General features: G+C 41.5%; 1 protein-coding gene across 1 annotated transcript; it reads right to left on the reverse strand.

The window, feature by feature from the left end:
- Positions 1-682: 682 nt before the first annotated feature.
- Positions 683-23,934, reverse strand: Prr11 (proline rich 11). The gene is made up of 10 exons (XM_057775166.1): positions 23,858-23,934; positions 19,404-19,536; positions 18,169-18,319; positions 17,817-17,939; positions 15,187-15,435; positions 13,012-13,110; positions 11,513-11,628; positions 9,499-9,558; positions 9,097-9,193; positions 683-4,095 (listed from the first exon to the last, which is right to left on the reverse strand). Exons 2-10 carry the CDS (start codon positions 19,529-19,531, stop codon positions 4,027-4,029), a joined length of 1,092 nt encoding a protein of 363 aa, XP_057631149.1. The 5' UTR covers positions 19,532-19,536; positions 23,858-23,934; the 3' UTR covers positions 683-4,026.
- Positions 23,935-24,064: the final 130 nt, after the last annotated feature.

The following is a 24,064-nucleotide window of genomic DNA, read 5'->3' on the forward strand; positions in this document are numbered from 1 at the left end:
AGTAATTGAGATCACTGCTCTGGCAGAGAGGAGCTCTCATCTTGCAGCACCCATGGCTGGAAACTTCTGGAGAATCTGATGCCTCTGGCATTCCAGAGTATTTGTACTAAGGACCAGGTACTTGCAGTCACAGAGATCCCCCCAGACTCTGCCACCCCAGTGCTGGGATTAAAGGCATGCATTACCACGCTCAGGTCTTTTTTTTTTTTTTTTTTTTTAAGGAAACAACTTTTATTTATTATTATTGTGTATGTGTACATGATGTTGAAACAGAATTTCTCTGTGTAGCCCTGGCTGTCTTGGAACTCACTGTGTAGACCTTGCTGACCTTGATCTCACAGAGATTCGCCAGCCTCTGCTTCCTCAGTGCTGTCATTAAAAGTGTGTGCCACCACTACCGGGGTCAAAAAAGATTTCTTTTTCTTTTTTTTTTTTAAAGTTTAAAATGTGGTGTGGAGGTGCACGCCTAGCAGGTGAATCTTTGTGAATAAGGCGCTCCAAGTCAGTCAAGAATACATAGAGATACCCAGTCCTAAAACAAGCAAGACAAGATAAATACTGGAAGCTCATGAGAAGCAGTAGTTTAATGAAAGTATACAATGTGCAGAGTACTCAAGTGGTTACAATGAAAAGCATATAAACTCTAAAATAAAAATTAGTAAACAATTTAAGTAGGGTACATTTTAATACTGATACAACAACAATAGCAGCTTTGTAAATATTTTACCTATAAAATTTCTATTTTTTGAGACAGGTTCTCACTAAGTTGCCCAGGTTGACTGCTGCCCTTGAACTTACATTTCCCTCCACCGCAGTGTTCCAAGTAGCTAGGATAACTGTCAGAAGCCACCATGTCCAGCCTAGCTATTTTATTTTTATTAAATGAACCTTCTATGCCATAAGAATTATTAAGTTATTTCAGTTACACTGGTACAGTGTATATTGGTTTATTAATGTTGTAAACATTATAAGTGCCCCACAAAATACCATTTTATTATGAATTCTTTATTTTCAGTGATCATTTCCCTTATTTTTACATAATGCCAAACTAGCTAGCAGGTTTTCAAAAAAGCTCTGTTGGTGGTGTCTTAATCCCAGCATTCAAGTGGAGGAAAGATCAGAAGTTCAAGGTCATCCCCAGCTAAATAGTTCTGGAACAGAACAGGCTGTATGAAAACCTGGCTCAACAAACCACAAACAACCATCTAGCTGGTTCTAGTTATAATATTTTTGTATTATAAAAATAAATATGGATCTCATAAATAGGACTGCCTCAAGGTGTGTTCCAGTCTGGTGACTTTCTGACAGCATGATTTGACTTCTCAGAGTAATGTCATTCAGTGGAAATACAGAGATTTGACAATGGAGCTATTGTTGGGTTTCTTACCTACCAAGTGCAAGGCTCTGGTTCAATCCTTAGAACCAAAAAAACTTAAACAAAACCCTCCAGGAATTTTTAGGGGACTGCTAAATTACCTTTAGAGGTGCAGTGCACTGGAAGACTAAAATGTGAAGGCTGTTACCTCTGCGGCTCTTCCTACCAGACTAGGAAGCCGAGTGAACATCTGAAGTCTTTGGGGTTTTGTTTTTGTTTTTAATGGATAAGGGGGCCATTGCCTTTATTCTTGGAAGCGTAGAGGTGGATAACAGCCATGAGAGGCGACCCTGGAACTGATGGTATGGCTCAGTGGTGGAAGCACTTGCCTAGCATGCTCGAAGCCCTGAGAGCCCTCTGCCCTGGAGAAAAAGACAGCTACTTCTGCACCCCAAGTCACACTCACGTTATGGGAATTACCCATCTATTCTGCTTAGAACGGATGTGATAGGATCCTGGCTGACGCGATACAGTGGTCACTGCCAAGAAGATATGTGTAGTAAACTGTGGGATATCAGAAATAGACTGCAACTTTTCGGGGGTGGACAAATAAGGTAGCTAAGTAAAATATAAGTTATCAGTTAAATGTGAATTTCAGATAAACAATAACACATAAATACGTACAGATGATTATCTATTAGTTACTCTTGTAGTTGCTGTGATGAAATACATGCCTATCTCAATCTAGGAAGGAAGGGTTTGTTTGGCTTACAGCTCTACCATACACTCCACCTGGAGGGAGGGGATCAAGACAGCAGGAGCCTGAAGCAGCTGGTCACAGTGCATCCCTGCTTAGGGGATGGTGCCACCCACAGAGGGTAGGTCATCCACCTCAATTAACCTAATCCAGATAATGTCTGAGAAAACCCATCTCCCAGGTGATTACAGATAATAGGAAATAGACAACTGAGATTAACCATTATATGTGTGTGGGGGAGTAATAGGGATTGAACCAGGGCTATGAACCTTCTAGACAAGTACTATATTCCCTGCAAAGACCTAAATACATTTTTTAAAAATGTAATTGCTCTTCATTCAATATTAAGGAGATATTTCTACTAGCTCAGCATGTACATGGCCTTGAATATGATCTGTAATACTCAAATATTTCTTGTTTAGTAGGACAGATTTATACTTAAAGCTTATTTGTGGTTTATCTATAATTCAAATTTAATTGAGTATCTTATATTTTTATTTGCTAAATGTGACACTCTAGACTGGCAAGAATGAATGAAGACCAGTGAGAGACACATCATTATTGTTAGGGAATACCCAGACTGGTAAGAACCAGGAAATGAGCTTTTCGGTAAAACTGCCGTGGACCACAGAGAATCCTTGGCAAGGCATTCTGGTAAACAGAAGTTTCATGCTGAAATCAATAAAAATTTATTTGACCACAGGACAATGGACAGTAGATATAAAAAGTAGAGAATACAAGGCTGAGGATATAGCTTAGGGAACGTGTACTTAGCATGTTGTGAGGCCCTGGGTTCAGCTTCAAGAAGAAAAAGAAGAAAAAAGGTGTCTCAGTGAGCCATATGAAACCAGCTACCTAAGGGGCCATGTCATTTTAGCAATGTGTCATTACCTTTTAGCCAGATATGGTAGCTCACCCCTGTACTTCCAGTTGAGAACCGAGGATTTCCATGAGTTCCAGGCCATCCTGGGCTATAATTTAAGACTTCCATTTCAAGCAAACACAGGGTCCTTTCGAATTTTTCAAGTCACATTGAATTGTTTTCTTTTTTTTTCCTCTAAATTACTTGTTTATTTACTTTAAGACAGGGTCTCACTGTATAGTTCTGACCATTCTGAAACTAATATACAGACCAGACTGTCCTCAAACTCCCAGGCTTCTGTCTTCTAAGTACTGGGATTGAAAACATGTGTCACTCTGCCCAATAGAGAGTCTTATTTTATGAATCAAGTTTGTAGCAATGAATGAATCAGCCTTAGATTAGTGGGAACCAGGTTATGTTCTTTATTTTTAAAATTTTATATTCTTAGTTACGTGTCTGTGTGCCTATGTACATGTGAGTGCAGGTGCCAGTCTGGGCCAGAAGGCAGTGAGTCACTTGGAGCGTCTGAAAGCCACTTCAATTGAGTGCTGGGACCTGAACTTGGGTCCTCTGCAAAAGCTGGAGTGCTCTTCACTGCTGAGCCATTTTCTCTAGTACTCAGACTATTTTATGTCAGAACTATATTTATATAATAAACTAGTTATACCATTGATACTATTTTTAACAAATTTATTAACTTGGTGTGTTGAAGGAAGCACATATCATAGCGTATATGTGGAGGTCAGAGGACCTCTGGTGAGAGTTCCTTCTTCCTTCCATCTGGGCCCTTGGTAAGTGCCTTTGCCCATTAAACCGTGTTGCCAGCCCCTATGAAATGAAATCTGAATAGCGACTCTAACCTAAATTGGCTAATTCCAGGGTAAACATTACTTTGCAGATTACTATCATAATCATCAGAATATATCTAAATTCTCTCCTTATGTCACAATGTGTGTATATTACATATGTACTCACTCTGATTCTTCAAGTAGAATTACATTCATAGAGCTATACATATTTTAGTACATTAAAATTTAGGGGACTTGATCTGTCATCGTGTCGATTTCTCCTTGGAGTCAGGCAGAGCTGGCCTCAGTTTTGTTCATCGAAGCTGCTTGTATGAAGTGGCAGAGACTGAGTTGGGCTTTTAGGGTGAGCCAGCTATGTAAAAGAAAGTCACAGTTATAACATGAGTGATGTTCCTATGACCAACACAGGTCTTCTTCCTTTAACAAAGCCTTGATGCTTTTTGCAAGGTAGCATTAGCATTCCTAGCTACCTTCCCCAGCATTCCTGGTACAAACAGAAGCTAAGAAGCCTTTTGTACGTGCTCTTTTTCCCTTCGTCTGAGATGTGAATATATGTCTACAGGAAGCAATGCCATTGTACGCCGTGAGGATAAAAACATGCATCAAGGATGGAAGCGATGAGGAAATAGTAGCTCATGTCTGGAATTCCAACACTTGAAAGTCTGAGGCTGAACTGCTACAAGTTTGTGACCAGCCTGGGCTACATAGTGAGAGAGAGTCTGCCTCAAAATCAAAACCAACCAAACAATAACAACAAAACTAAACAAAGGTAAAAGACTAAAGAGCAGGAAGGACACGATGAAACTGCTGCACTAACTGTGGACTTCCTGTTTCCCAAAGGAATGTTCAGGTGAGAAATATGGATTGCAGCTGGGTTGGTAGCCCATGCCTTTAATCGCAGACAGGAGTTTAAGGCCAGCCTGGTCTAGGTAGCAAGTTCCAAGTTAGTCAGAGTTACAAGGTAAGACCCTGTCTAAAAAAACAAAAATGAAAATGAATTCCGGTAGATGGAGACTTAGCTCTGCTGAGAGCTGTTATCATTTATTACAGGAGGTAGCAATTAATATTCAAGGTGTCAATTCACCAGAAATAACTTCTGATGGAGGAACCTCATCTTGCAAAGCCTGCAAGAAATACAGACTCTAGAATGTCTTTTGCTTCTGTCTGTAATTTTGCATGGACTCAACTGCATTCTTTCCCTAGGGGCTACAGGGAATTCCCCACAGTCTATATCTAATGTGTGTGTATCTCATGAATACAATTCCAATCTATTGGACATTTTTATCTGTGGATTGTTAGGAAGGTGGCTCCTCCTTATGTGTATTGTCTAAATGATATTAATAATGTTAGCCTATACAGAGGTTTTTTTTTTTTTTGGATTTTCGAGACAGGGTTTCTCCATAGCTTTTTTGGTTCCTGTCCTGGAACTAGCTCTTGTAGACCAGGCTGGCCTCGAACTCACAGAGATTCGCCTGCCTCTGCCTCCCAAGTGCTGGGATTAAAGGCGTGCGCCACCACCGCCCGGCTACAGAGTTTTGATTAATAAAATAAATACAAAAAAGATGCTACCCAAGTCAGGGCTTATAAGTATCCGTTAAGAACTATCTGGAGCCGGGCGGTGGTGGCGCACGCCTTTAATCCCAGCACTCGGGAGGCAGAGGCAGGCGGATCTCTGGGAGTTCGAGGCCAGCCTGGTCTACTGGTCTACAAGAGCTAGTTCCAGGACAGGCTTCAAAAGCTACAGAGAAACCCTGTCTCGAAAAACCAAAAAAAAAAAAAAAAAAAAGAACTATCTGGAACAAAGTTTAAGAAAACAGCTGCATTTTCCCTAGCTGCCAAGACAGCTGTATACTATCAACAGATATAAAACTTCAAAGTAGCTTTAGATTAGACCAGGTGCCTTGCTAATGGGTTTTAAGATAAACTATTCACAGAAAAATACAATCTTATTTACAAGGATACATAGCCAGCTGTCTGATTTGTTGTCTCAAGGTAAATAGTGCAAAACAACTTAATTGTGGGGCCAGAGGACAGTGATTAACTCTCTGGACAAATTCTTGCCTCAGTTTTAATGGCTTTTGTTTAGTTGCCACAGGAAAAAGATTCCCTAACTGGCCAGGGCTACAAAATATAAACTAACTTCGTAGCCTTGAGAAAGAGTTACAAGTTTCCCTTTTTATTGCCAAGGGTTACATGGAGAACAGAAAAAATATATTTCCAGATTTAAAATGCTTTTAATGTCACTGTGCCTTGGAGAGGGCTAAGTGATCTTATCTGTGCTCACGCCTTTGCCCCTGCCCTGCAGTTAGAGGAGACTCTCAGCCCAACTCAGCACTGCACTCTCTCTGACTACACACTGCTCTTTGTAAACAATCTCCAGTCCAAGAAAGCCCAGCCTTTTACGATTGCTAATCACAAAGTTAGTTTAAAATGTTTATACACTTGGAAGTGTAGGATATAGCACACAATTTCCTCACTAGTTTAGTTTTATAAGACACCTCTGTAGATAAGATAACAAAAAGACCTCTCTCTCCTTTTGCAGCTCTGTGTTGCCGCCCACTGATTAGGGAGCTGACAGAGAGAAAGTGCTTCTTCCTTGGTCTGTGACAGTTTATCTGGATTTATTGCTCTGTGAGCTGTTAGAAGGACTCTGTTTCTTATCATTTTCTTAGAAATGTAATGTACCTTAAAAGGCAATGACTGAAAGATTTTGTAGGTATTTAAGCTGTGAGAACAAAGGAGTATCATGAGATGATAAAGAAGGAATCCATCAGAACAGGTGTCAGCGTGCAGTTTTCCTTAGTTTCGGGATGTTGTGGACCTTTTCTTTCGAGCCTTGTTTGTAGCCCAGAAGCTGGTTCTTTTGGGCTGCGATATAGTTCAAAGTAGAGTGCTTGCTGAGTAATTTTAAGGTCCTAGGTTTGGTCCTCAGCTAAGAAAAATAAAAATAAGAAGACAAACTTACAAGAAAAATGAGTTCATTGTAGGTAAACCTTAGTTACACGGCTACTTGAGACTGGGGGGGGGGGCAGAAGGGCAGTATATTTGTATAAAAATAAGTATTTTTTCTTTTTCTAGACAGGGTTTCTCTGGATAGCCTCAACTGTTCTGGAACTCGCTCTGTAGACCAGGCTGGACTTGAACTCATCAAGATCCACCTGCCTCTGCCTCCTGAGCACTGGGATTAAAAACATGCGACACCACCACCTGGCTCTATCTTTTATATATATAAATGAATTGATATTTTGGTTAAGCCCTCTGTGGTCAAATTACTGTCACCTGTGCCTGGGTGCAAACTCTAGGCAGACTTGCTTTTCAGTTAATGGAAGCATAAGGGCTGGGTGGGGAAAGCCACTCTTTAGCAATCTTACTGGAGATCTAAGTGCATTTTTGGTAATATAACATAAGGCAAAATTTAATCTGTGATTTTTGCTATTGCACAACATGTGAGTTTATTAATATTATTATATTTTTGTCTGTTTCCATGATTCCTGATATACCATACTAGCTATTGTGTGGGTCAAGGATAGCAAGGGTTCTTGCACTAACAGAGAAAGGAAGGCCTTTACTTTATCTTAGGAGTCCATGGTGCTTCTGCCCCACAGGAAGAAGGCACTAAAGTGTTCAAAGCCACAAAGGCCAGCAATCAAGACCCAGCATTCCAGCAGCGGAGGCAGGAGATGGCTTTTCTTCTGAACCAGTAATACAGGATATCAGAAAGACTAAGACAAACAGGTGGGAAAAGAGGAGATCGAGGCCAGTCGCTCTCCTTGCTTTTCGTGGGGCTCATCAAGCAACTGATGATGGAGAAAGCTATCCAACCTTTCGCTTAATAGTGCACAGTGCAGCCAGACTTTTATCTCCACCCTGCCTAGCACCTTGTCACTTTTCAGATTGATGTATCGGCCATTATGCCTGGCAGGATGGGACACCGCTGTTCTCCTGTGACTTAGATCTTTCTCCTCTCCGACATTTATGGTAGGATAACCCTTTCCTTGTTCATTCCTATTCATTCTTTAATTGTCTCTGCCTGAATCATTACCTATGGAAATCTCCCAGGCTAGACCATCTTGGCTAGGTCATTTCCTGTCTTGGATTTCCACACAACCTTGTTCCTTTCCTTAACAGCACTTACTATGGGATGAGACAAGAAGGGATTATTTGGTTCACTGGACTGAAAGGTTCAGGGCAGCAGATCTGTGGAGGCCTTTTCTACATTCTAATCCTGGTACTTACTCTAGCATGGACCTCACCATACAGGAAGTACTTGATAAATTCTCAGCAAAGGAAATTAAACCATCAGACACTCATTAACAAAGGGAAATTATAATCTTAGCTGTATAGCAAAAATAGTTTTTCTTCACAGATTTTTTTTTTTTGTTTGTTTTGTTTTGTTTTTTGAGACAGCGTTTCTCTGTAGCTTTGGAGCCTGTCCTGGAACTAGCTTTTGTAGACCAGGCTGGCCTCGAACTCACAGAGATCCACTTGCCTCTGCCTCCTGAGGGCTGGGACTAAAGGTGTGCGCCACCACCACCGGGCTTTTCTTCACAGAATTTTATAATACCAAATAGTTAAAGCATTTTGGAAAGCATACAGAATGAAAAATGATCATTCTTTGATTCATTTGTTTGCATTTGCAGCATTAGAAGCTGAACCCAGGGTGTCCCACGTGCTAGGTGAGGGCTCTGCCACGGGGTTACACATCCAGCCTCTTTTTTGTTTCTTCTTCTTCTTCTTCTTCTTCTTCTTCTTCTTCTTCTTCTTCTTCTTCTTCTTCTTCTTCTTCTTCTTCTTCTTCTTCTTCTTCTTCTTCTCCTCTTCCTCCTCCTCCTCTTCCTCTTCCTCTTTCTCCCCCCCTTCTTCTTCTTTTCTTTTTTTCCCCAAGTCAGGGTTTCTCCATGTAGCCCTGGCTGTCCTGGAACTCACTCTGTAGACTAGGTTGGCCTTGAACTCAGAGATCTGCCTGCCCCTGCCTCCCAAGTGCTGGGATTGAAGGTAACACCACCGCCTGGTAAACAGTATGCATTCTTAACCACTGAGCTACTATTATATTAATTAATTACTACGAGAGCTACTTTAGGTAGTGGGACATGCCCATTATCCTACAACTAGGGAAGCTGAGTCAGGTCAGTCTGGTGGCTACATAGTGAGACCCTCCTTCAAAATATATAAATAAATAGACTGTGCTTCTAAATAAATAAGCTTATTCTCCCTCCCTCCTTCCCTCCCTCCTCCTTCCAGACTAAGCCAAGCCCCCATGCATGTTGGGCTATACTCTCAGCACTCATATAAATTACTGTTCAGGAAAACAAACCGGAGGACTTAGTTAGAATTTTAGCTTTCACAGACTCACCTGGAACTTTCTCCTTAAGGCCTGAGTCATGACTGGAGTCAGTCCAGTTCCTGTTTCCATATTTTCTTTATTGGTAAGAGGGGTCCCACCTGGGCTCCTGGAAAAGCGTGAAAAATATCAGAGCTGTGCTTTATCCCTGCTTTTCTTTTTTTAATCTTCCTTCTTTCTTTATTTATTTACTTATTTACTTATTTATTTATTTAGTATACCGTGTTCTGGCATGTTTGCTTACGTGCCAGAAGAGGGCACAAAAAGTAATTATAGATGCTTGTGAGCCACCATGTGCATGCTGGGAATTGAACTCAGAAAGCAGGCAGTGCTCCTAACCTCTGAGCCAGCCTCTCCCCAGCTCTATCCTCACTTTTCAAACTGTCTTAGAAAACACAAGGATAAGAGACTTACCTGTCTACATCGACTTTCCTCAGCAGTTTCCGTAGATCTATTTGGCTTTTACCAGGAGCACTAAGAATAAAGACATAAAAATTAAAACTTTCCAGATTTCACCACTTTTCCAAAAACAGGTCAGTTTTATAGGCAAGCTCCTAGAAAGTAGTTCTGACACATTAAAAAAAAAATAGAAGCTGTGGCCAGGCAGTGGTGGTTCACACCTTTACTCTCAACACTCGGGAGGCAGAGGCAGGCGGATCTCTGTGAGTGCGAGCCAGTCTGGTTTATAGAGAATTCCAGGACAGCCAGGGCTGCTACACAGAGAATCCTTGTCTGAGGGAAAAAAAAAAATCAAAGGACAAAAAGAACTGAATTCGTCCACCATGCGAGAAAGACATGGTAGAGGGAGCATAGGAATTTGGTTACACTGTACCCATAATCAGGAGTCAGAGAGAGTTTAATGAAATCTAAAACAAAAAGCGCGTGTGTGTGTGTGTATGCGCACTCACACATATGACTGTGTGTCTTCGTGCCAGAGTTCACATGTGAAGGCCAGAGAATAATTTAGATTTGGTTCTCTCTATCACCTCATGAGTCCCAGGGATTGAACTCAGGTCTTTAGGCTTGGCAGCAAACACCTTTACCTGTTGAGCCATCTCACCAGTCCTGAAACTGGAAGTTTGAAAACTGACTGTTTAAATAGGGTATCATTTAGCTGTGGCTGGCCTTGAGCTATCTATTGTAGCTGATGACAACTCTGAACTCCTGATCTTCCTGTCTCCACTTCCTGAGTGTTGGGATTATAGGTGGGTGCCATCACACATGCCTAAAAAAAACTCTTGTTAATATTTTATTTTTGCCTCAAATTTGTTAAGTCAGTGATATGTCATATAATAGACAGCCTCTTGGGGGAGGCAATAAAGTATGAATGCTCAGAAAAAAAGACTAGAATTATAAACATTAAACAAATAACAGGGGCTGGAGAGATGGCTCAGCGGTTAAGAGCACTGACTGCTCTTCCAGAGGACCCGGGTTCAATTCCCAGCACCCACATGGCAGCTCACAACTGTCTGAAAATGCAGTTCCACGAGATCTGACACCTTCACACCAATGCACATAAAATAAAGTTAAATAAATCATTAAAAACAAATTAAAAAAAAAAGAACTCAAGCATTCTCTAAAAAAAAAACAAACAAAAAAAAAAAAACAAATAGCAATAACAAAAAATCATCCAATATGTTATCAGCAGCTGCCTCTAACGACAGGATGAACTTAGGTTGGGAGTTGAATGAATTACATGTGAGTTTTGTTTTTCTCTTGAATTTTTCTGTAAGTTTCAATTTTTTCTACAGTGAGCATATGTAATTTTAAAAGTTAAAAGTGCAGTAGGGTGTAGTGGCATATGCCTTCAACCACGGCACTTGGGAAGTGGAGTCAGGCAGATCTCTGTGAGTTCGAGGCCAGTCTGGTCAAAATATCAAGTTTCAGGACAAGCAGGGGCTTCATAGAGAAATCTTGTCTTGAGACAAACAAACATTAAACAAAATTTAAAAATGGCCTCAGAAGGGGCCAGTGAGCCGGGCGGTGGTGGCGCACGCCTTTAATCCCAGCACTTGGGAGGCAGAGGCAGGCGGATCTCTGTGAGTTCGAGGCCAGCCTGGTCTACAGAGCTAGTTCCAGGACAGGCTCCAAAACCACAGAGAAACCCTGTCTCGAAAAACCAAAAAAAAAAAAAAAAAAAAAAAAAAAAAAGAAGGGGCCAGTGAGCTGTTTCAGTGGGTGGAGACCCTTGCTGCCTAAGCCTGACGGCCAATGTCTGGTCCCCAAGAGTTCATGTAAGGGTGAAAGACGAGACCAACTCCACAATATTGTCTTCTGACCTCCATACAAGGGCAGTGGCATGTGTACATGTTCCCCAACCCAACATACACATACAACAATAATAAATTACATTTAGATCTTAAAAAGAAGTAAAAGAAAAATCAGTATTTTAAGTAGCAATGGAGCATTATAACGTGCAATTCCTTACATTAGGACATTTTTAACGCGTGTTGCTAACACCCTGGAGTTGGGCTTCAGAGTAATACGCTGCAGATCAGAGATAGTAACTAGTGGATTCCGTTGTTCTGGTGGCGATGGTACAAGCTTTAATTACAAAACGAGACATTAAAGACACATATTCAAATATCATTCTAATGTAAACACACCAAAACAGCAAATGCTTGACTGCCAGAGTGTATATTTTCCATGATTCCATTCTTTATTTCAAAGGTCAAGGGTGCTCTCTCTCACAACCTCCCCCCCCCCCCCCCTTCTGCTTTACTAGACAGGATCCCATTGGTTAGACCAGGCGGGCATGAGAAACTCATTACTGTGTGGCCTTGAATTCAAAGAAATCCTCCTGCCTCAATCTAAGTGCTAAGATTAAAGGTAGGAGGCACCACACCTACCTAGCGTGTTTCTATCTTTAGTGTGTCTCTCCGGCTGGCATCTTGACTCCCTGTGTATCCAAGCAGGACTCTGAACTCCTGATTCTTTGCTGCTACCTCTTACGTGTTAGGATCATTAGTGTGCACCATTGTGTCCATCTTAGAGGTGAGGTGTGTATGGGTGTATATGATGCAAGTGTGTTATCCACGGTTTTGTGTATGTGTGTGTGAGTATGTACATGGAGGTCAGGGGTCAATGCCAGGCATCTGCATTATCACTTACTATCATTTTGAGACAAGGTCTTTCACTGAGCCTGGAGCTGACAAACTGGCTATATCTGCTAGCCAGTGAGTTTTGGGGATGGCTGTCTCTACCTCTCGTGTTAGGAGCATATGTGGGGCTGCTTTTTTAAAACATGGGTCTAGGGATCTGAACTCAGGCCCTCATGCTTGTGTGGCAATCACTTTACCAACTGTGTCATCTCTCCAGTCTATTTATTTTTATTTTTTTTTAGTACTAGAGATTGAACCTAAGGCCTCATAAATATTAGGCAAATGCTCTGTCACTGAATGTATACTCAGCCTCAAAAGAAGTATGACTTCGATACACAGGTTTACTGTATTTTCCCAAAGGAACAATCAGGTTAAAAAAGATGCAAGGCATGACACTGTGTTTCTTGTGAGGTTTAGGTATGAGGTATTCAGGGATTTGAAGCTGGCCTGGGTTAAGTAGCAAGAAAAACACACCTGTGAACTTGGGAGATAATTTAGTTGGTACAGTGTTTACAGTGTTAATCCCAGCACTTGGGATGCAGAAGCAGGTGGATCTCTGAGTTTGAGACCAATCTGGTTTATTTAATTTTTTTTTTTTTAAAGGGTAAGTCTCAGGACAGCCAGGAGGCCTTGCCTCTAAAATAAAAATAAATAAATCATTAAATCAATAAATCAATAAATAAATGTAAAATGGAAAGTGATAGAGAAAGACACCTTGTATTACCTCTGGTCTCCACACATGTACCCACAAACACACAAATATAACACATACACCCCACCCCCAGTCCCAAAGGAAGAAGGCCTTGCATGTGCAGTGTCCTCTTACCTTCTTTCTTTCTTCAATACTTTGTGTCTTTTTCAATTTTACAGTGAGTAGATCTTTAACTGTTATATGCATGGGTCCATCTTTCTTTAATGGTTCAGTCTTAAAATACACGGAGAGGTTTGAATTAAAATTGGCATCAGGATATCTAGTGAAACCCAAATCCAAGTTTACTTTGTAAAGATTCAGAGTTGAAAGTTAACTCGTTTTTGTTATTTATTTATTTATAATTTTTGCTTTTCCCCTACCATTATTTTTGAGACAGGATATTGCTATGTAGTCTTGGCTGTCTTAGTACTCCATATCTAGCTTAAACCGGCCTTAAACTCCTGGCAGTCCTTTTGTCTCAGCTTCCAGATGCTGGGATTATAGGAACGTACTACCATACTCTTTTTTTTTTTTTAATATTTATTTATTTATTTATTTATTTATTTATTTATTTATTTATTTATTATGTATACAATATTCTTTCTGCATGTATGCCTGAAGGCCAGAAGAGGGCACCAGACCTCATTACAGATGGTTGTGAGCCACCATGTGGTTGCTGGGAATTGAACTCAGGACCTTTGGAAGAGCAGGCAATGCTCTTAACCACTGAGCCATCTCTCCAGCCCACTACCATACTCTTCTAAAGTTAACTCTTATTTACCCTAGGGATTAAACACATTCTATGCGAGCAATCAAGAATGACAGGGGTATGAGAGGGTGATGGTGTAGGTGTGGGTGGGTGGGGTGGTGCCAGAGTACCTTAAAAATTTTTTTTGGAGCTGGAGAGATGACTCAGTGGTTAAGAGTACTTACAGAGGACCTGAGTTCTGTTCCCAGCACCCATGATTCACAACTACCTATAACTCCAGTTCCAGGGGGCTGGAGAGATGGCTCAGAGGTTAAGAGCCTGCTCTTCCAAAGGTCCTGAGTTCAATTCCCAGCAACCACATGGTGGCTTACAACCATCTGTAATGGAGTCTGGTGCCCTCTTCTGGCCTTCAGGCATACACACAGACAGAATATTGTATAATAATAAATAAATAAATATTTAAAAAAAAAAAAGAATTGGGAAAAAAAAAAAACTCCAGTTCCAGGGAATCCAACACCTTCTTCTCAGCTTTTCAGGCATGTACATGGTACACAGTCATATAAGCAAGCAAAATACTCATTCACATAAGATAACATAATTTTAAAATTAAAAAAGTTTATATATTTTAATGTACAGTTGTATTTGGACTGCATTTATGTATGGGCATGACATCCATGTCTTGTGCCTTTGGAGTCTATAAGAGGATGTCAGATCTCCTGGAACTAGAATGATAGATAGTTGAGTCTCACCATGTGGGTGCTAGGAACCAAACCCCAGTCCTCTGCAAGAGTAGTAAGTGCTTTTAACTGCTGAGCCATCTCTCCAGCTCCTCTGCACCAGAATCTTCTTTGTATGTTTGTTTTGAGCCTGATCTCAAACTCCTAATATAGCCATAAACTCAACTATGTATCCAAGGATGACCTTGAACTTCAGATCCTTCTACTTTTACCTCCCCAGTGCTGGGATTAGATATGTGTTCTAGCCTTGGAAATAAAGCTTTGAAAATGTACAATAATTGGAGCAAGGTATAGGTGTGTGTGTGTGTGTGTGTGTGTGCACGCGTATTATATATACCATGTATGTATGTATATTTTGTGGACTACAGTTCAAGCTTCTCAAAAGCTGAAGCAAAAGATCACAAGTTCGAAGTTAGTCTGTTCTACATAGCGAGTTCTCGGTCAGTCAGGGGTACAAATCAAGATCCAGTCTCAGAGAACAAATAAACAAAAACTTCCAACAACAAAAGCCTAAAACAAAACAAAGGAACAAAAAAACCCCAATAATTACATTACATTGGCAGACACCAGTAACGCCAGCTACTCGAAGGCTAAAGCCGAAGGATTGCTTGAGCCTAACAGTTCAAGACTAGCTTGGGCAACATAATGAGACTACATCTAAAAACAAAACCAAACTTCAACCCTCCCGCCCCCCAAAAACTCAACAAAAAACTTATAACTAAAATCAGAACAATTAACAAAATTAAGATATAGAATCAGGACAAAATACAGCCTTCATAACTAGGCCTTGGGCTCAGCCTTGAAGGGCTGTTTGGCTTTATCCCTGTATCACAGCCTAAAACACACTTCCTGACGGTTTCTTACCTGAAGTGCTCTAGTAGTGCCAGGTTTTCTGCGCAGCAAAGGCGCTAGGGGTGGTGGAGGTGGAGGAAGCGGAGGAGGAGGGGGGGGAGGGGGAGGGGGAGGATGACTGGCTGGCTGTGGCACTGTGGGAGGATGCACAGTTTGGGATTCTCCAGGGGTTGCTGGAGCACAGGCAGGCACATCTGTAAGTTTATCACTCACGCCACACGCATGGCAACAGCTTGAACAAGAAGAACTTTCCGAGATGGTCTGGAAGACGCCATATTTGACAAATGAACAATAGATTAATTTGGTGGTGTGTGTTTGGGTTTTTTCTCCTTCCTTCCTTCCTTCCTTCCTTCCTTCCTTCCTTCCTTCCTTCCTTCCTTCCTTCCTTCCTTCCTTCCTTCCTTCCTTCCTTCCTTCCTTCCTTTTTGAGACTTTCACACTCTGGCTCAGGCTGGCCTGGAATTCACTCAGAATGACCTTAAACTCAAGCTAAACTGCTTCCTCATCTGTCTGGGCATTAGGGTTACAGGAATTCATGATCACTCCTGACAACAACAAATTTACTTCAAAAATTCCATTGCTCATGGGGCTAGAGAGAAGTTTGGCGATTACAAGCTTGCAGCACTTACAGAGGACTGGGTTTCATTCCCAGAGGAAATGGGGCAGTTCACAACCGTCCAACTCCACTTCCAGGACATTCGACGCCCTCTCTGGCCACCCCAACCACACGAGGCTTTGTTTTTTGTTCTTGTTTCCAGCAGTGAGGATCACACAACTGAAATGTGTGTGTGTGTGTATTAATTTGAATATATGTTCCTATACATAAGGACAAGTATCATGAATTCAAGTAATGCCTGCCTCGGGAACAGACAGGGACTATCGGGAGACCTCTTTCCCGCTAACTTACATTTATCATGGTTACCCAAAATAAAAGGATAACCTCATTCCTTCAAAAAAAGTTATCATGAATATTTGTATCTATATCTCATAAGGATATGTCCATTGTCTTAATGAACTAGTTAGTTGATTAGCTATTTTGAGATGAGGATCTTGCTAATTCGCCAGGCTGCCCTTGAACTCCTAGGCTCAGGTAATCCTTTTTCTTCAGCTTCCCTAGTGGATGGGAATACTGACACAAATCCCCAGGCCCAGCTGAAAAGTATCATATTATATGTTTTAACCATACATGAAGCATCCTATAGAATTTGAACGCCATCTCTTTCTATACCTCTATATTTATTTCATGCCATGTTCTTGCTGTTTGGGTTTTTGAGACAGAGTCTCATTCTCTAGCTCAGAGTGGCCTGGGACTCACTGTGGAGTCTGCTGGGCAATCCTCATGCCTCAGCCATGAACTACCACACCTAAAGAAGAGTGTTGGCACTGGCTGCAGGGGGATTCTTGGCCTCTCCTGCTTCTTTTGTTGCTTTTTGCCAGGCTAAGGATTGAATACAGGATACTGTGCATGTCAGACAAACAGACTGCCACTGAACTATACCCCCAGGCTCATCAGTGTTACATGTGCACCCTCATCGCATGTTAGATTTATTACTTGAAACTCTCTATTCCCTCACATTGGGGGGCACATGTGGCCCATGGCAGACAAACGCTTTACCATTGAACTATATCCCCAGCTAAAAGCAATTTCTGTGAGATAGGGTCTCGAGTATTCCAGGCTGGTCTTAAAGTCCCTGTGTTGTTGGGGATGACCTTACTTCGAATCCTTCAACCTTGACCTCCTAAATGCTAAGATCAGAGGTGCATATCACCATGGCTGACTTATTTATATAGTACTGGGGCCTCCTGCATGCTAGCTGAGCATCTACCAACTGAGCTGATGCCTAGCTATTTCTGCAGAAAACACAAGACTTTTAAAAGATGTATTCATTTTATGTTTTATGTGTGTGTGTGCCTGCTTGTCTGTATGTGCACCGTGTGTGCAAATGCCTGAAAAGGTCAGAAGAGGGCATTAGATTCCCTGGAATGAGAGTTATAGGCAGTTTTGAACCAACAAATATGGGTGCTGGGATCCTGGGTAATCTTCAAGAGCAGCAAGTGCTTTTAACCACAGAGCCATTTCTCCATTCCCTCCAGCCCCAGTTGAAAAGTTTGATAGCCATTTCCTTTGCTTCCCCACTAAAGTTTCATTAATTTATGTTCTTCTCAATAATGTAAAAGAAAGTGTCCATTTTCCCCAATATTTTTAGCTTTTTTTCTTCTCCCAATTTGATTAAGCTCAACGTTGTTCATTGAAATTTCTTTTCTACTTCTATTTTGTTTGTGTAGCTGAGATCATTAATTGTTCCTAATATACATTTAAAAAATTAGTTTTTGATTTTAATTACGTGGTTGTGTGTACATGTGCATACATAAAAACAGGTGCCTATGGAGGCCAGAGGGGTTGCAGCTGTAAGACTCCTAGTGTAGGTGCTAGAACCCAAACTTGATTCCTTGCATGAGCAGTACACTCTCTTACCTGGGGAGCCATCTTTCCAGTGCCCCCTTTTGCCTTCTTCCTTCACCGAAGGAAGTCTTTCTGCCTGACATTTGAGAAAATCACCAAACTCAGATCCAGAGTCTTTTCCTATTGTAATAGTCTTTTCAGATAAACTCTTTGGATTTGTTTGTTTGGCAACACCAACCTTCAGTGTTTCTTGGAGCTTGCATAAATCACTTTTCAAAACACAAAATTGTTGTTTTAGACTGTGAAGTTCTCTGTGGTAGACTCGGGAAGGGAAGATGGCATCTCTCAGTGCTTCTAAACTCTGAAATCCATAAAGAAACAAGCCTGAATCTAATGAGCAGCGTGCTGAAGAAAGCGGTGTCACAGAAGTTTATGTAAGCAAAGACAGGTGCAATCTCACAAATTAATCTTATTCAAGATTAGCCCCAGGGATATGTCAAGCTGAGGAACCATACAAGAACATAAATACTAAATATGACAGAACAAAAACAAAGAACATATAGCTGAGGATGGGTTGATAAAACCTATACCTGGGCTACACAGGTCTGACAGTGATTGTATATGCACCATGCTCTATTCGTCCAAAGGTTTAGCACATCTTTGACATTGGGAAATCTGAAGCTCCAAGGTCGTCTTAGCCAGTTTCTGCTTTGGGGTATATCTGTTGAAGAAGTAACCACTCTGTGGAAGAAACATTAAACAAAACAAATAGAATACCATAGGTCTTGGCTGGGCATGGTGGTGCACACTCGGAAAGCAGAGGCAGGAGGATGGATGTCTGGCAGCTAGAGTTTCAGGCAGTTGTGGGCTGGCTCATTTGAGTGCTGGGAATCAAACTGGGGTCCCTTGGAAAAGCAGGAAGTGCACTTATCACTGAGCCATCTCTCTGGTTGATGAATTTTTAGTTTTTGGGATTGGGTTTTATGTACCCTACACTGACTTTGTAATATGATAATGTAGCAGAGACTAAATCTGAACTCTGGTCTACCTGCCATTATCCCCATGACAACATTCCCACCAGGAATACAGGTGTGAGCTACAAGCCCAACTCTATTTATTTATTTATTTATTTATTTATTTATTTATTTATTTATTTATGAGAGCTTTAGAGTTAAGGGTATAGCTCAGCAGTGGGTTTTGGTTGTTAGTTTTTTTTTTTTTTTTCCCATGATCGACACCCTGAGTTTAATACCTAGCATACCAAAAATAAATAAAATCAGCTGGTTGGGCAGTACATGCCAACCAACTAGAGGAGAAATAGGGGAGGGGTTGAAGCTGGAGAATTTCCAAAAGCTCAAGGCCAGGCTGGACTACAGTCTGTTCCAGGGCAGCCAGGACTGGAGATAGAGAGGCTCTCTCAAACAAAACAACAAAGTAAGAACCTATCATCCTACACAGAGAAACCTTGCCTTGAAAAAAACTAAAAAGAACCCATCATCATCAAAAACAACCTTTTGAGAGAGGGTCTCACTCCATAGTACAGGATGGCCTGAAACTCACTGTATAGCTCAAGATAGCCTTCAGCTCTCAGCAATTCTCCTGCCTCAGCCTCCTAAGTGCTGGGGTTACAGTTAGCATGAACTACTGTGGCCAGCAATCATTATAGTATAGACACATTTCAAATTTTACATGGGACATGTCTAAAAATGATTTACTTAGGGGATGCAACTCAAATTTGACTGGGCATGCTATATTATCATTGGCTGAACTGGTAACTCTATGCTGATGAGATTTAATATCTCCTGTGTTCTCCGTTCCACCTTACCTTTCTGGTGTGGGTGGTGGAGGGGGAGGGGTCAATAGCTGAGGCTGGACTAGGGAGGCTTCTTTTTTCTTAAATAATCGTTTGGCTTTGGCTCTTAGCTTTCTTCTTCGTTGTTTGAACTTGGGCATGATTTCTGTAGAGAAAAAAAATTGAAGTTAAAAAAAGTTATGTACGAGTGTTTTGCCTGCCTGTGTGTGTCTGTCTTTATACCATCTGCATGCCTGCTACCTTCAGGGGCCAGAAGGGGGCATCATATCCCCTGGGAACTGGAGTTGCAGATGGCAGTGATCTGCCATGTGGAAGAAGAGCAGCTAGTGCTCTTAACTTTGAGCCATTTCTCCAGTACCTGAAATATATATTTTATTAGAGAATAATGTATACATATAGAAAATGTATAAGCCTTCAGGGCATAGTTCTATGACTTATGATATAGGACCATTATATACCCTCATATACATCATCTTGGTTACTTTTGGTTTATTCTAATTTTTATCTTCTTCAACCTTGAGTAAGAAATAAATTGTAGTTGTGGGCACGCTGGTTCGAACCTCTAAAACCAGTGTTGGGGGATGGGATTTGAGGCAGAAATATGACTGTGAATTGGTGAGCACCTCAAAGTGATTCTGTCTCCAAAACACCTAAAAAGCTGGGTACAGTGTACACACCCGTAATCTCACTTGGAAATTGAAGGCAGGTATATCAGGATTTGAGGATAGCTTCAGCTATTGAGTAAGTTCAAGGCCAGCCTGGGTACCTGAGACTCTGTCTCAAAACAACAAAACAAAACAAAAACCAGAGAGAAAAAAGGTTATCAGCATTCTGGGAAGAAAATATAAACTCAGATTTAAAGTGTCTCTGGAGAGTCTTCCTTAGAATTTACACTAGTCTCTCACTCAGCTTTTGTTGTATTCATTGATGAAATCAAATGAATTCTTTTTTACTCTCTGCAACCTCCTCCTCCCCCGCTGGAGACTAAACAAAGGCTTTGCCCTTGTCTAGGCAAGGGCTCCACTGCTGAGCTATGCCCCCTCCTTTGGAAAAAGTCATTTTGAGACAAGATCCTATGTATCCCAGGCTGACCTTTGAACCCCTATAAGCTAAGAATGACCCCTGCCTCTGCCTAGACTGTTGAATTACCTAGAGACTGGCACTGTCACATTGGGGTTATATAGTGCTGGAGCTCCAAACCGAGGCTTCCTGTATGCTAGGAAAACACTTTACCAACTGGCTACAGTACTTAGCCATTCCTTTCCTTATAGTAGGAAAATGGCTGTAGTGGATTATAGTTTGATATTAAAAAGATAGGCTTGCAATTCAGCAAGATAGAATGGACATCTACTATGATGGGCAGATGTCATAGTGGGAGGAATCATTTATAAAATGCCCCCTTAAATGTGGGGTACATTCCCCCTTTCCTCTGTCAATCTTCAATCTCCTCAACTGACAAGGAGCATTTTAGTCCTAGTTTTATACAAAAATAAGCTGAGGGTTAGATTAGATATCTGCCTAATGTAATACAATAAAGTATAAAAACATAGACCTGTAAGTCTTCAGAGACCAATAATTTTAATAGACTATGCGGCAATAGTCACTTAAACAGGCTCTATACAATTATCCAAAATCAAAGACCTGTTTTAAGACAGTTATTTTGAAGCACTAAAGATATTACTTAATATATTTATGTTTTAACATATACCCTTTTCTGGATATATAAAAAATTCTGGCCGGGCGGGCGTTGGTGGTGCACGCCTTTAATCCTAGCAGAGGCAGGTGGATCTCTGTGAGTTGGAGGCCAGCCTTGTCTACAAGAGCTAGTTCCAGGACAGGCTCCAAAGCTACAGAAAAACCCTGTCTCGAAAAACAAAACAAAATAACAACAACAACACCAACAACAAAATTCTGGGTCCCTTTGGTCTGCATCTCCAAACGGGCTTTGCTAGATTTAGCTGTTGATCCCTGAGGAACAAAGATATTACTACTCTAGTAGCAGACATGAAAATGGCCTGCTCCCGATTTAAATGTGAATACGAAAAGTCAGTGACACAGAAATTGAAGGCCCTGAATGGTGGTGCACTACCTTAAAACCAACACTTGCGAAGCAGAGGTAGATGGATCTATATGAGTTCAAGGCAGGTCACAGCCATCTAGTGGGACCCTGTGTCTGATAAGTTAACAGTCATTCTTCCACTTCTGTTCTCTTGGTCACTTTTTGGAAACAGGTATTCTCATATACTTCCTCAGTACCTGAGGACACCTCTCCACTTCCTTCACAGGTTGGAAAAAGTAGGAAGCGCCTTGGTATCAGCAGTGTAGTCCTGGAAGCTAACCTTCAGGTCAAAAGTCAAAAGGTAACGGTGAAGTGAAAGCATCTTATTGGTTAACTGTCAATCAAATTTTTTTTTTTTTTTGGTTTTTCGAGACAGGGTTTCTCTGTGGTTTTGGAGCCTGTCCTGGAACTAGCTCTTGTAGACCAGGCTGGTCTCGAACTCACAGAGATCCGCCTGTCTCTGCCTCCCAAGTGCTGGGATTAAAGGCGTGCGCCACCACCGCCCGGCTCTGTCAATCAAATTTATAAGATTCAAATTTTTTTGAGACAGGGTCTTCTTTTTTTTTTTTTTTTTTTTTTTTTGGTTTTTCGAGGCAGGGTTTCTCTGTAGCTTTGGTGCCTGTCCCGGGACTAGCTCTTGTAGACCAGGCTGGCCTCGAACTCAGAGATCCGCCTGCCTCTGCCTCCCAAGTGCTGGGATTAAAGGCGTGCGCCACCACCGCCCGGCGAGACAGGGTCTTCTTATGTAGCACAGGATGGTCTGGAACGCAAGATCCTTCTGCCTCAGCTACTAAATGCTAGGATTATAGGCACACAAGGCATACAAAGTCATGACTGGCCTTAAACTAGATGTAGCCCAGGATGGCCTTGAACGCCTGATCTCTCTGCCTTCATCTTCTAAGTGTTAGGGTTACAGTTATGTGATTTCACCTTCCTACATTTTATTCATCTATTTCCTCAGCCTTACAACATAGCAACAAGCTTTTTTTCCCCCATTTTTTTCAAGACAAGATTTCTCTATATAACAGTCCTCACTGTCCTAGAACTTGTTTTGTAGACCAGGCTGGCCTCGAACTCACTGAGAACCATCTGCCTCTACCTTCCAAGTGCTGGGATTAAGACGTGCACCACCACTGCCTGACCCCATTACATGTTTTATTCAATAAAGGAATGAAGGATACCATCACTTTCCAGCATCAGTCAGCAATGATTCTCTTTTCACTTAAGCAATATCCTCTAAGTCTAATACTTTTAGGATGTGTGTGTGTGTGTTGGGGCGAGGGTGTTAGTTTATTCAAACCAGATCATATCTTTACAGTTAAAGGGTGGATCAAAAACTTCCAAGTATGAAGTTCAACAAATAGCAGAATGAGCATTGGCTCATTGGCTGATCTAGCTCAGTTGGAAGAGTGCTGACCTTACATACAAGACCCTGAGTTTAATCTCCAGTGCCACACCAATTATCGCGTTGGCACACAGGCCTGTAATCCCAGAACCCTAGAGGTGGAAGCAGGGGGATTCAGAGTTCAGAGTCATCCTTTGCTTCAGCCAATTCCTTGCCAACCTGGGTTACACAAGCCCATCTCAGAATAATAATTAGTCTTCTCATAAGTTGACACTGCTGCTTCTGTTAAAACTTCATCAGGTACATGAAAAGTTCTTCGGCTGGGAACACTTCTAAAGCCGCGGCAGCAGCGGAAATGACAGTTGCCATTTCATCACCAACGTTCTAAAACACATTTTCACGCCCACAGAAATTGCCCCTTGTCAATGATTACTGTGACATGATTACTGTCATTTTCCTATAATTAGTCAATTTTGTTTTATTGTGAAGTATTGTTTTTTTCCCTCGGTTCTTTTCTGTGACTCTCTCGGAGTGACCACAGGTCTTTAGTGTTACCCAGCACAGTACTAGCACGTAGTAAAAGGGTGCACTTTTACATCGATATTGGAAGTAACTCTGGCTCAAGGAACGTTGTAAAACTACCCGTCAAAAAACATTCCTCCACAAACTTAAACGTGCTGAAGAATCGCGGGGGAGAGCATCTGGTTAAATACATATTCTTATCCAGTAAAATTGGATGCACCCTATAATTTGCATTTGTCACTAGTGACCAAAGAAGCTAAAGCCGCTAGTCTGTGGACCCACTTTGAGAGGCAGAGTAACGAAGACTGAGCAAAAGGCAATCGCTTCAAAACATATATTGCAAGAGTGTTTAGTAAAAAATGTGGCTCGGATGTTGCCAGCGGAGCTCTTGTCCTGCCCCAAACCTTCCCATTTCTACTCCATCTCCCTCAAGTCCAGCCCAAGACCCACCTCCTTCAGCCATTAAGAACCCAACCATCAACAGTTCGAGTAACGGTAGATGGGACCAGGTAACAAAGAAAGAATCGTCCCTGCACTTACTAGTCTAAAAGTCTGAGGACTAGACGAAGTTCGGGTCGGAGCCTCTTCCACACCATAAAGAAGAATTCAAAATTAAATCCTTGCCGAGGAGTGACCAATCGTAGACGTGGTCTCTACACAGTTCGTTGTCCTGAAAGGACCCAAGTACAGCCTGGATTACGATTGGCTGAGGGCGCATCACATCCTGGCCAATCGGAATTGAGGCGC

This window comes from Chionomys nivalis, chromosome 7 (assembly GCF_950005125.1).
Source record: "Chionomys nivalis chromosome 7, mChiNiv1.1, whole genome shotgun sequence".
NCBI classification, from domain to species: Eukaryota; Metazoa; Chordata; class Mammalia; order Rodentia; family Cricetidae; genus Chionomys; species Chionomys nivalis.

Bases quoted from the DNA above. Each gene is read 5' to 3' on its own strand.
- Prr11 (XM_057775166.1), bottom strand. From the start codon at position 19,531: ATGCCCAAGTTCAAACAACGAAGAAGAAAGCTAAGAGCCAAAGCCAAA. The intron at 15,436-17,816 runs GTTGGTGTTGCC...GGCGTCTTCCAG, and splicing joins AGCTCCAAGAAACACTGAAG to ACCATCTCGGAAAGTTCTTC. The intron at 9,559-11,512 runs GTAAGGAATTGC...CTTTATTCTTAG, and splicing joins CGCGTTAAAAATGTCCTAAT to TGCTCCTGGTAAAAGCCAAA.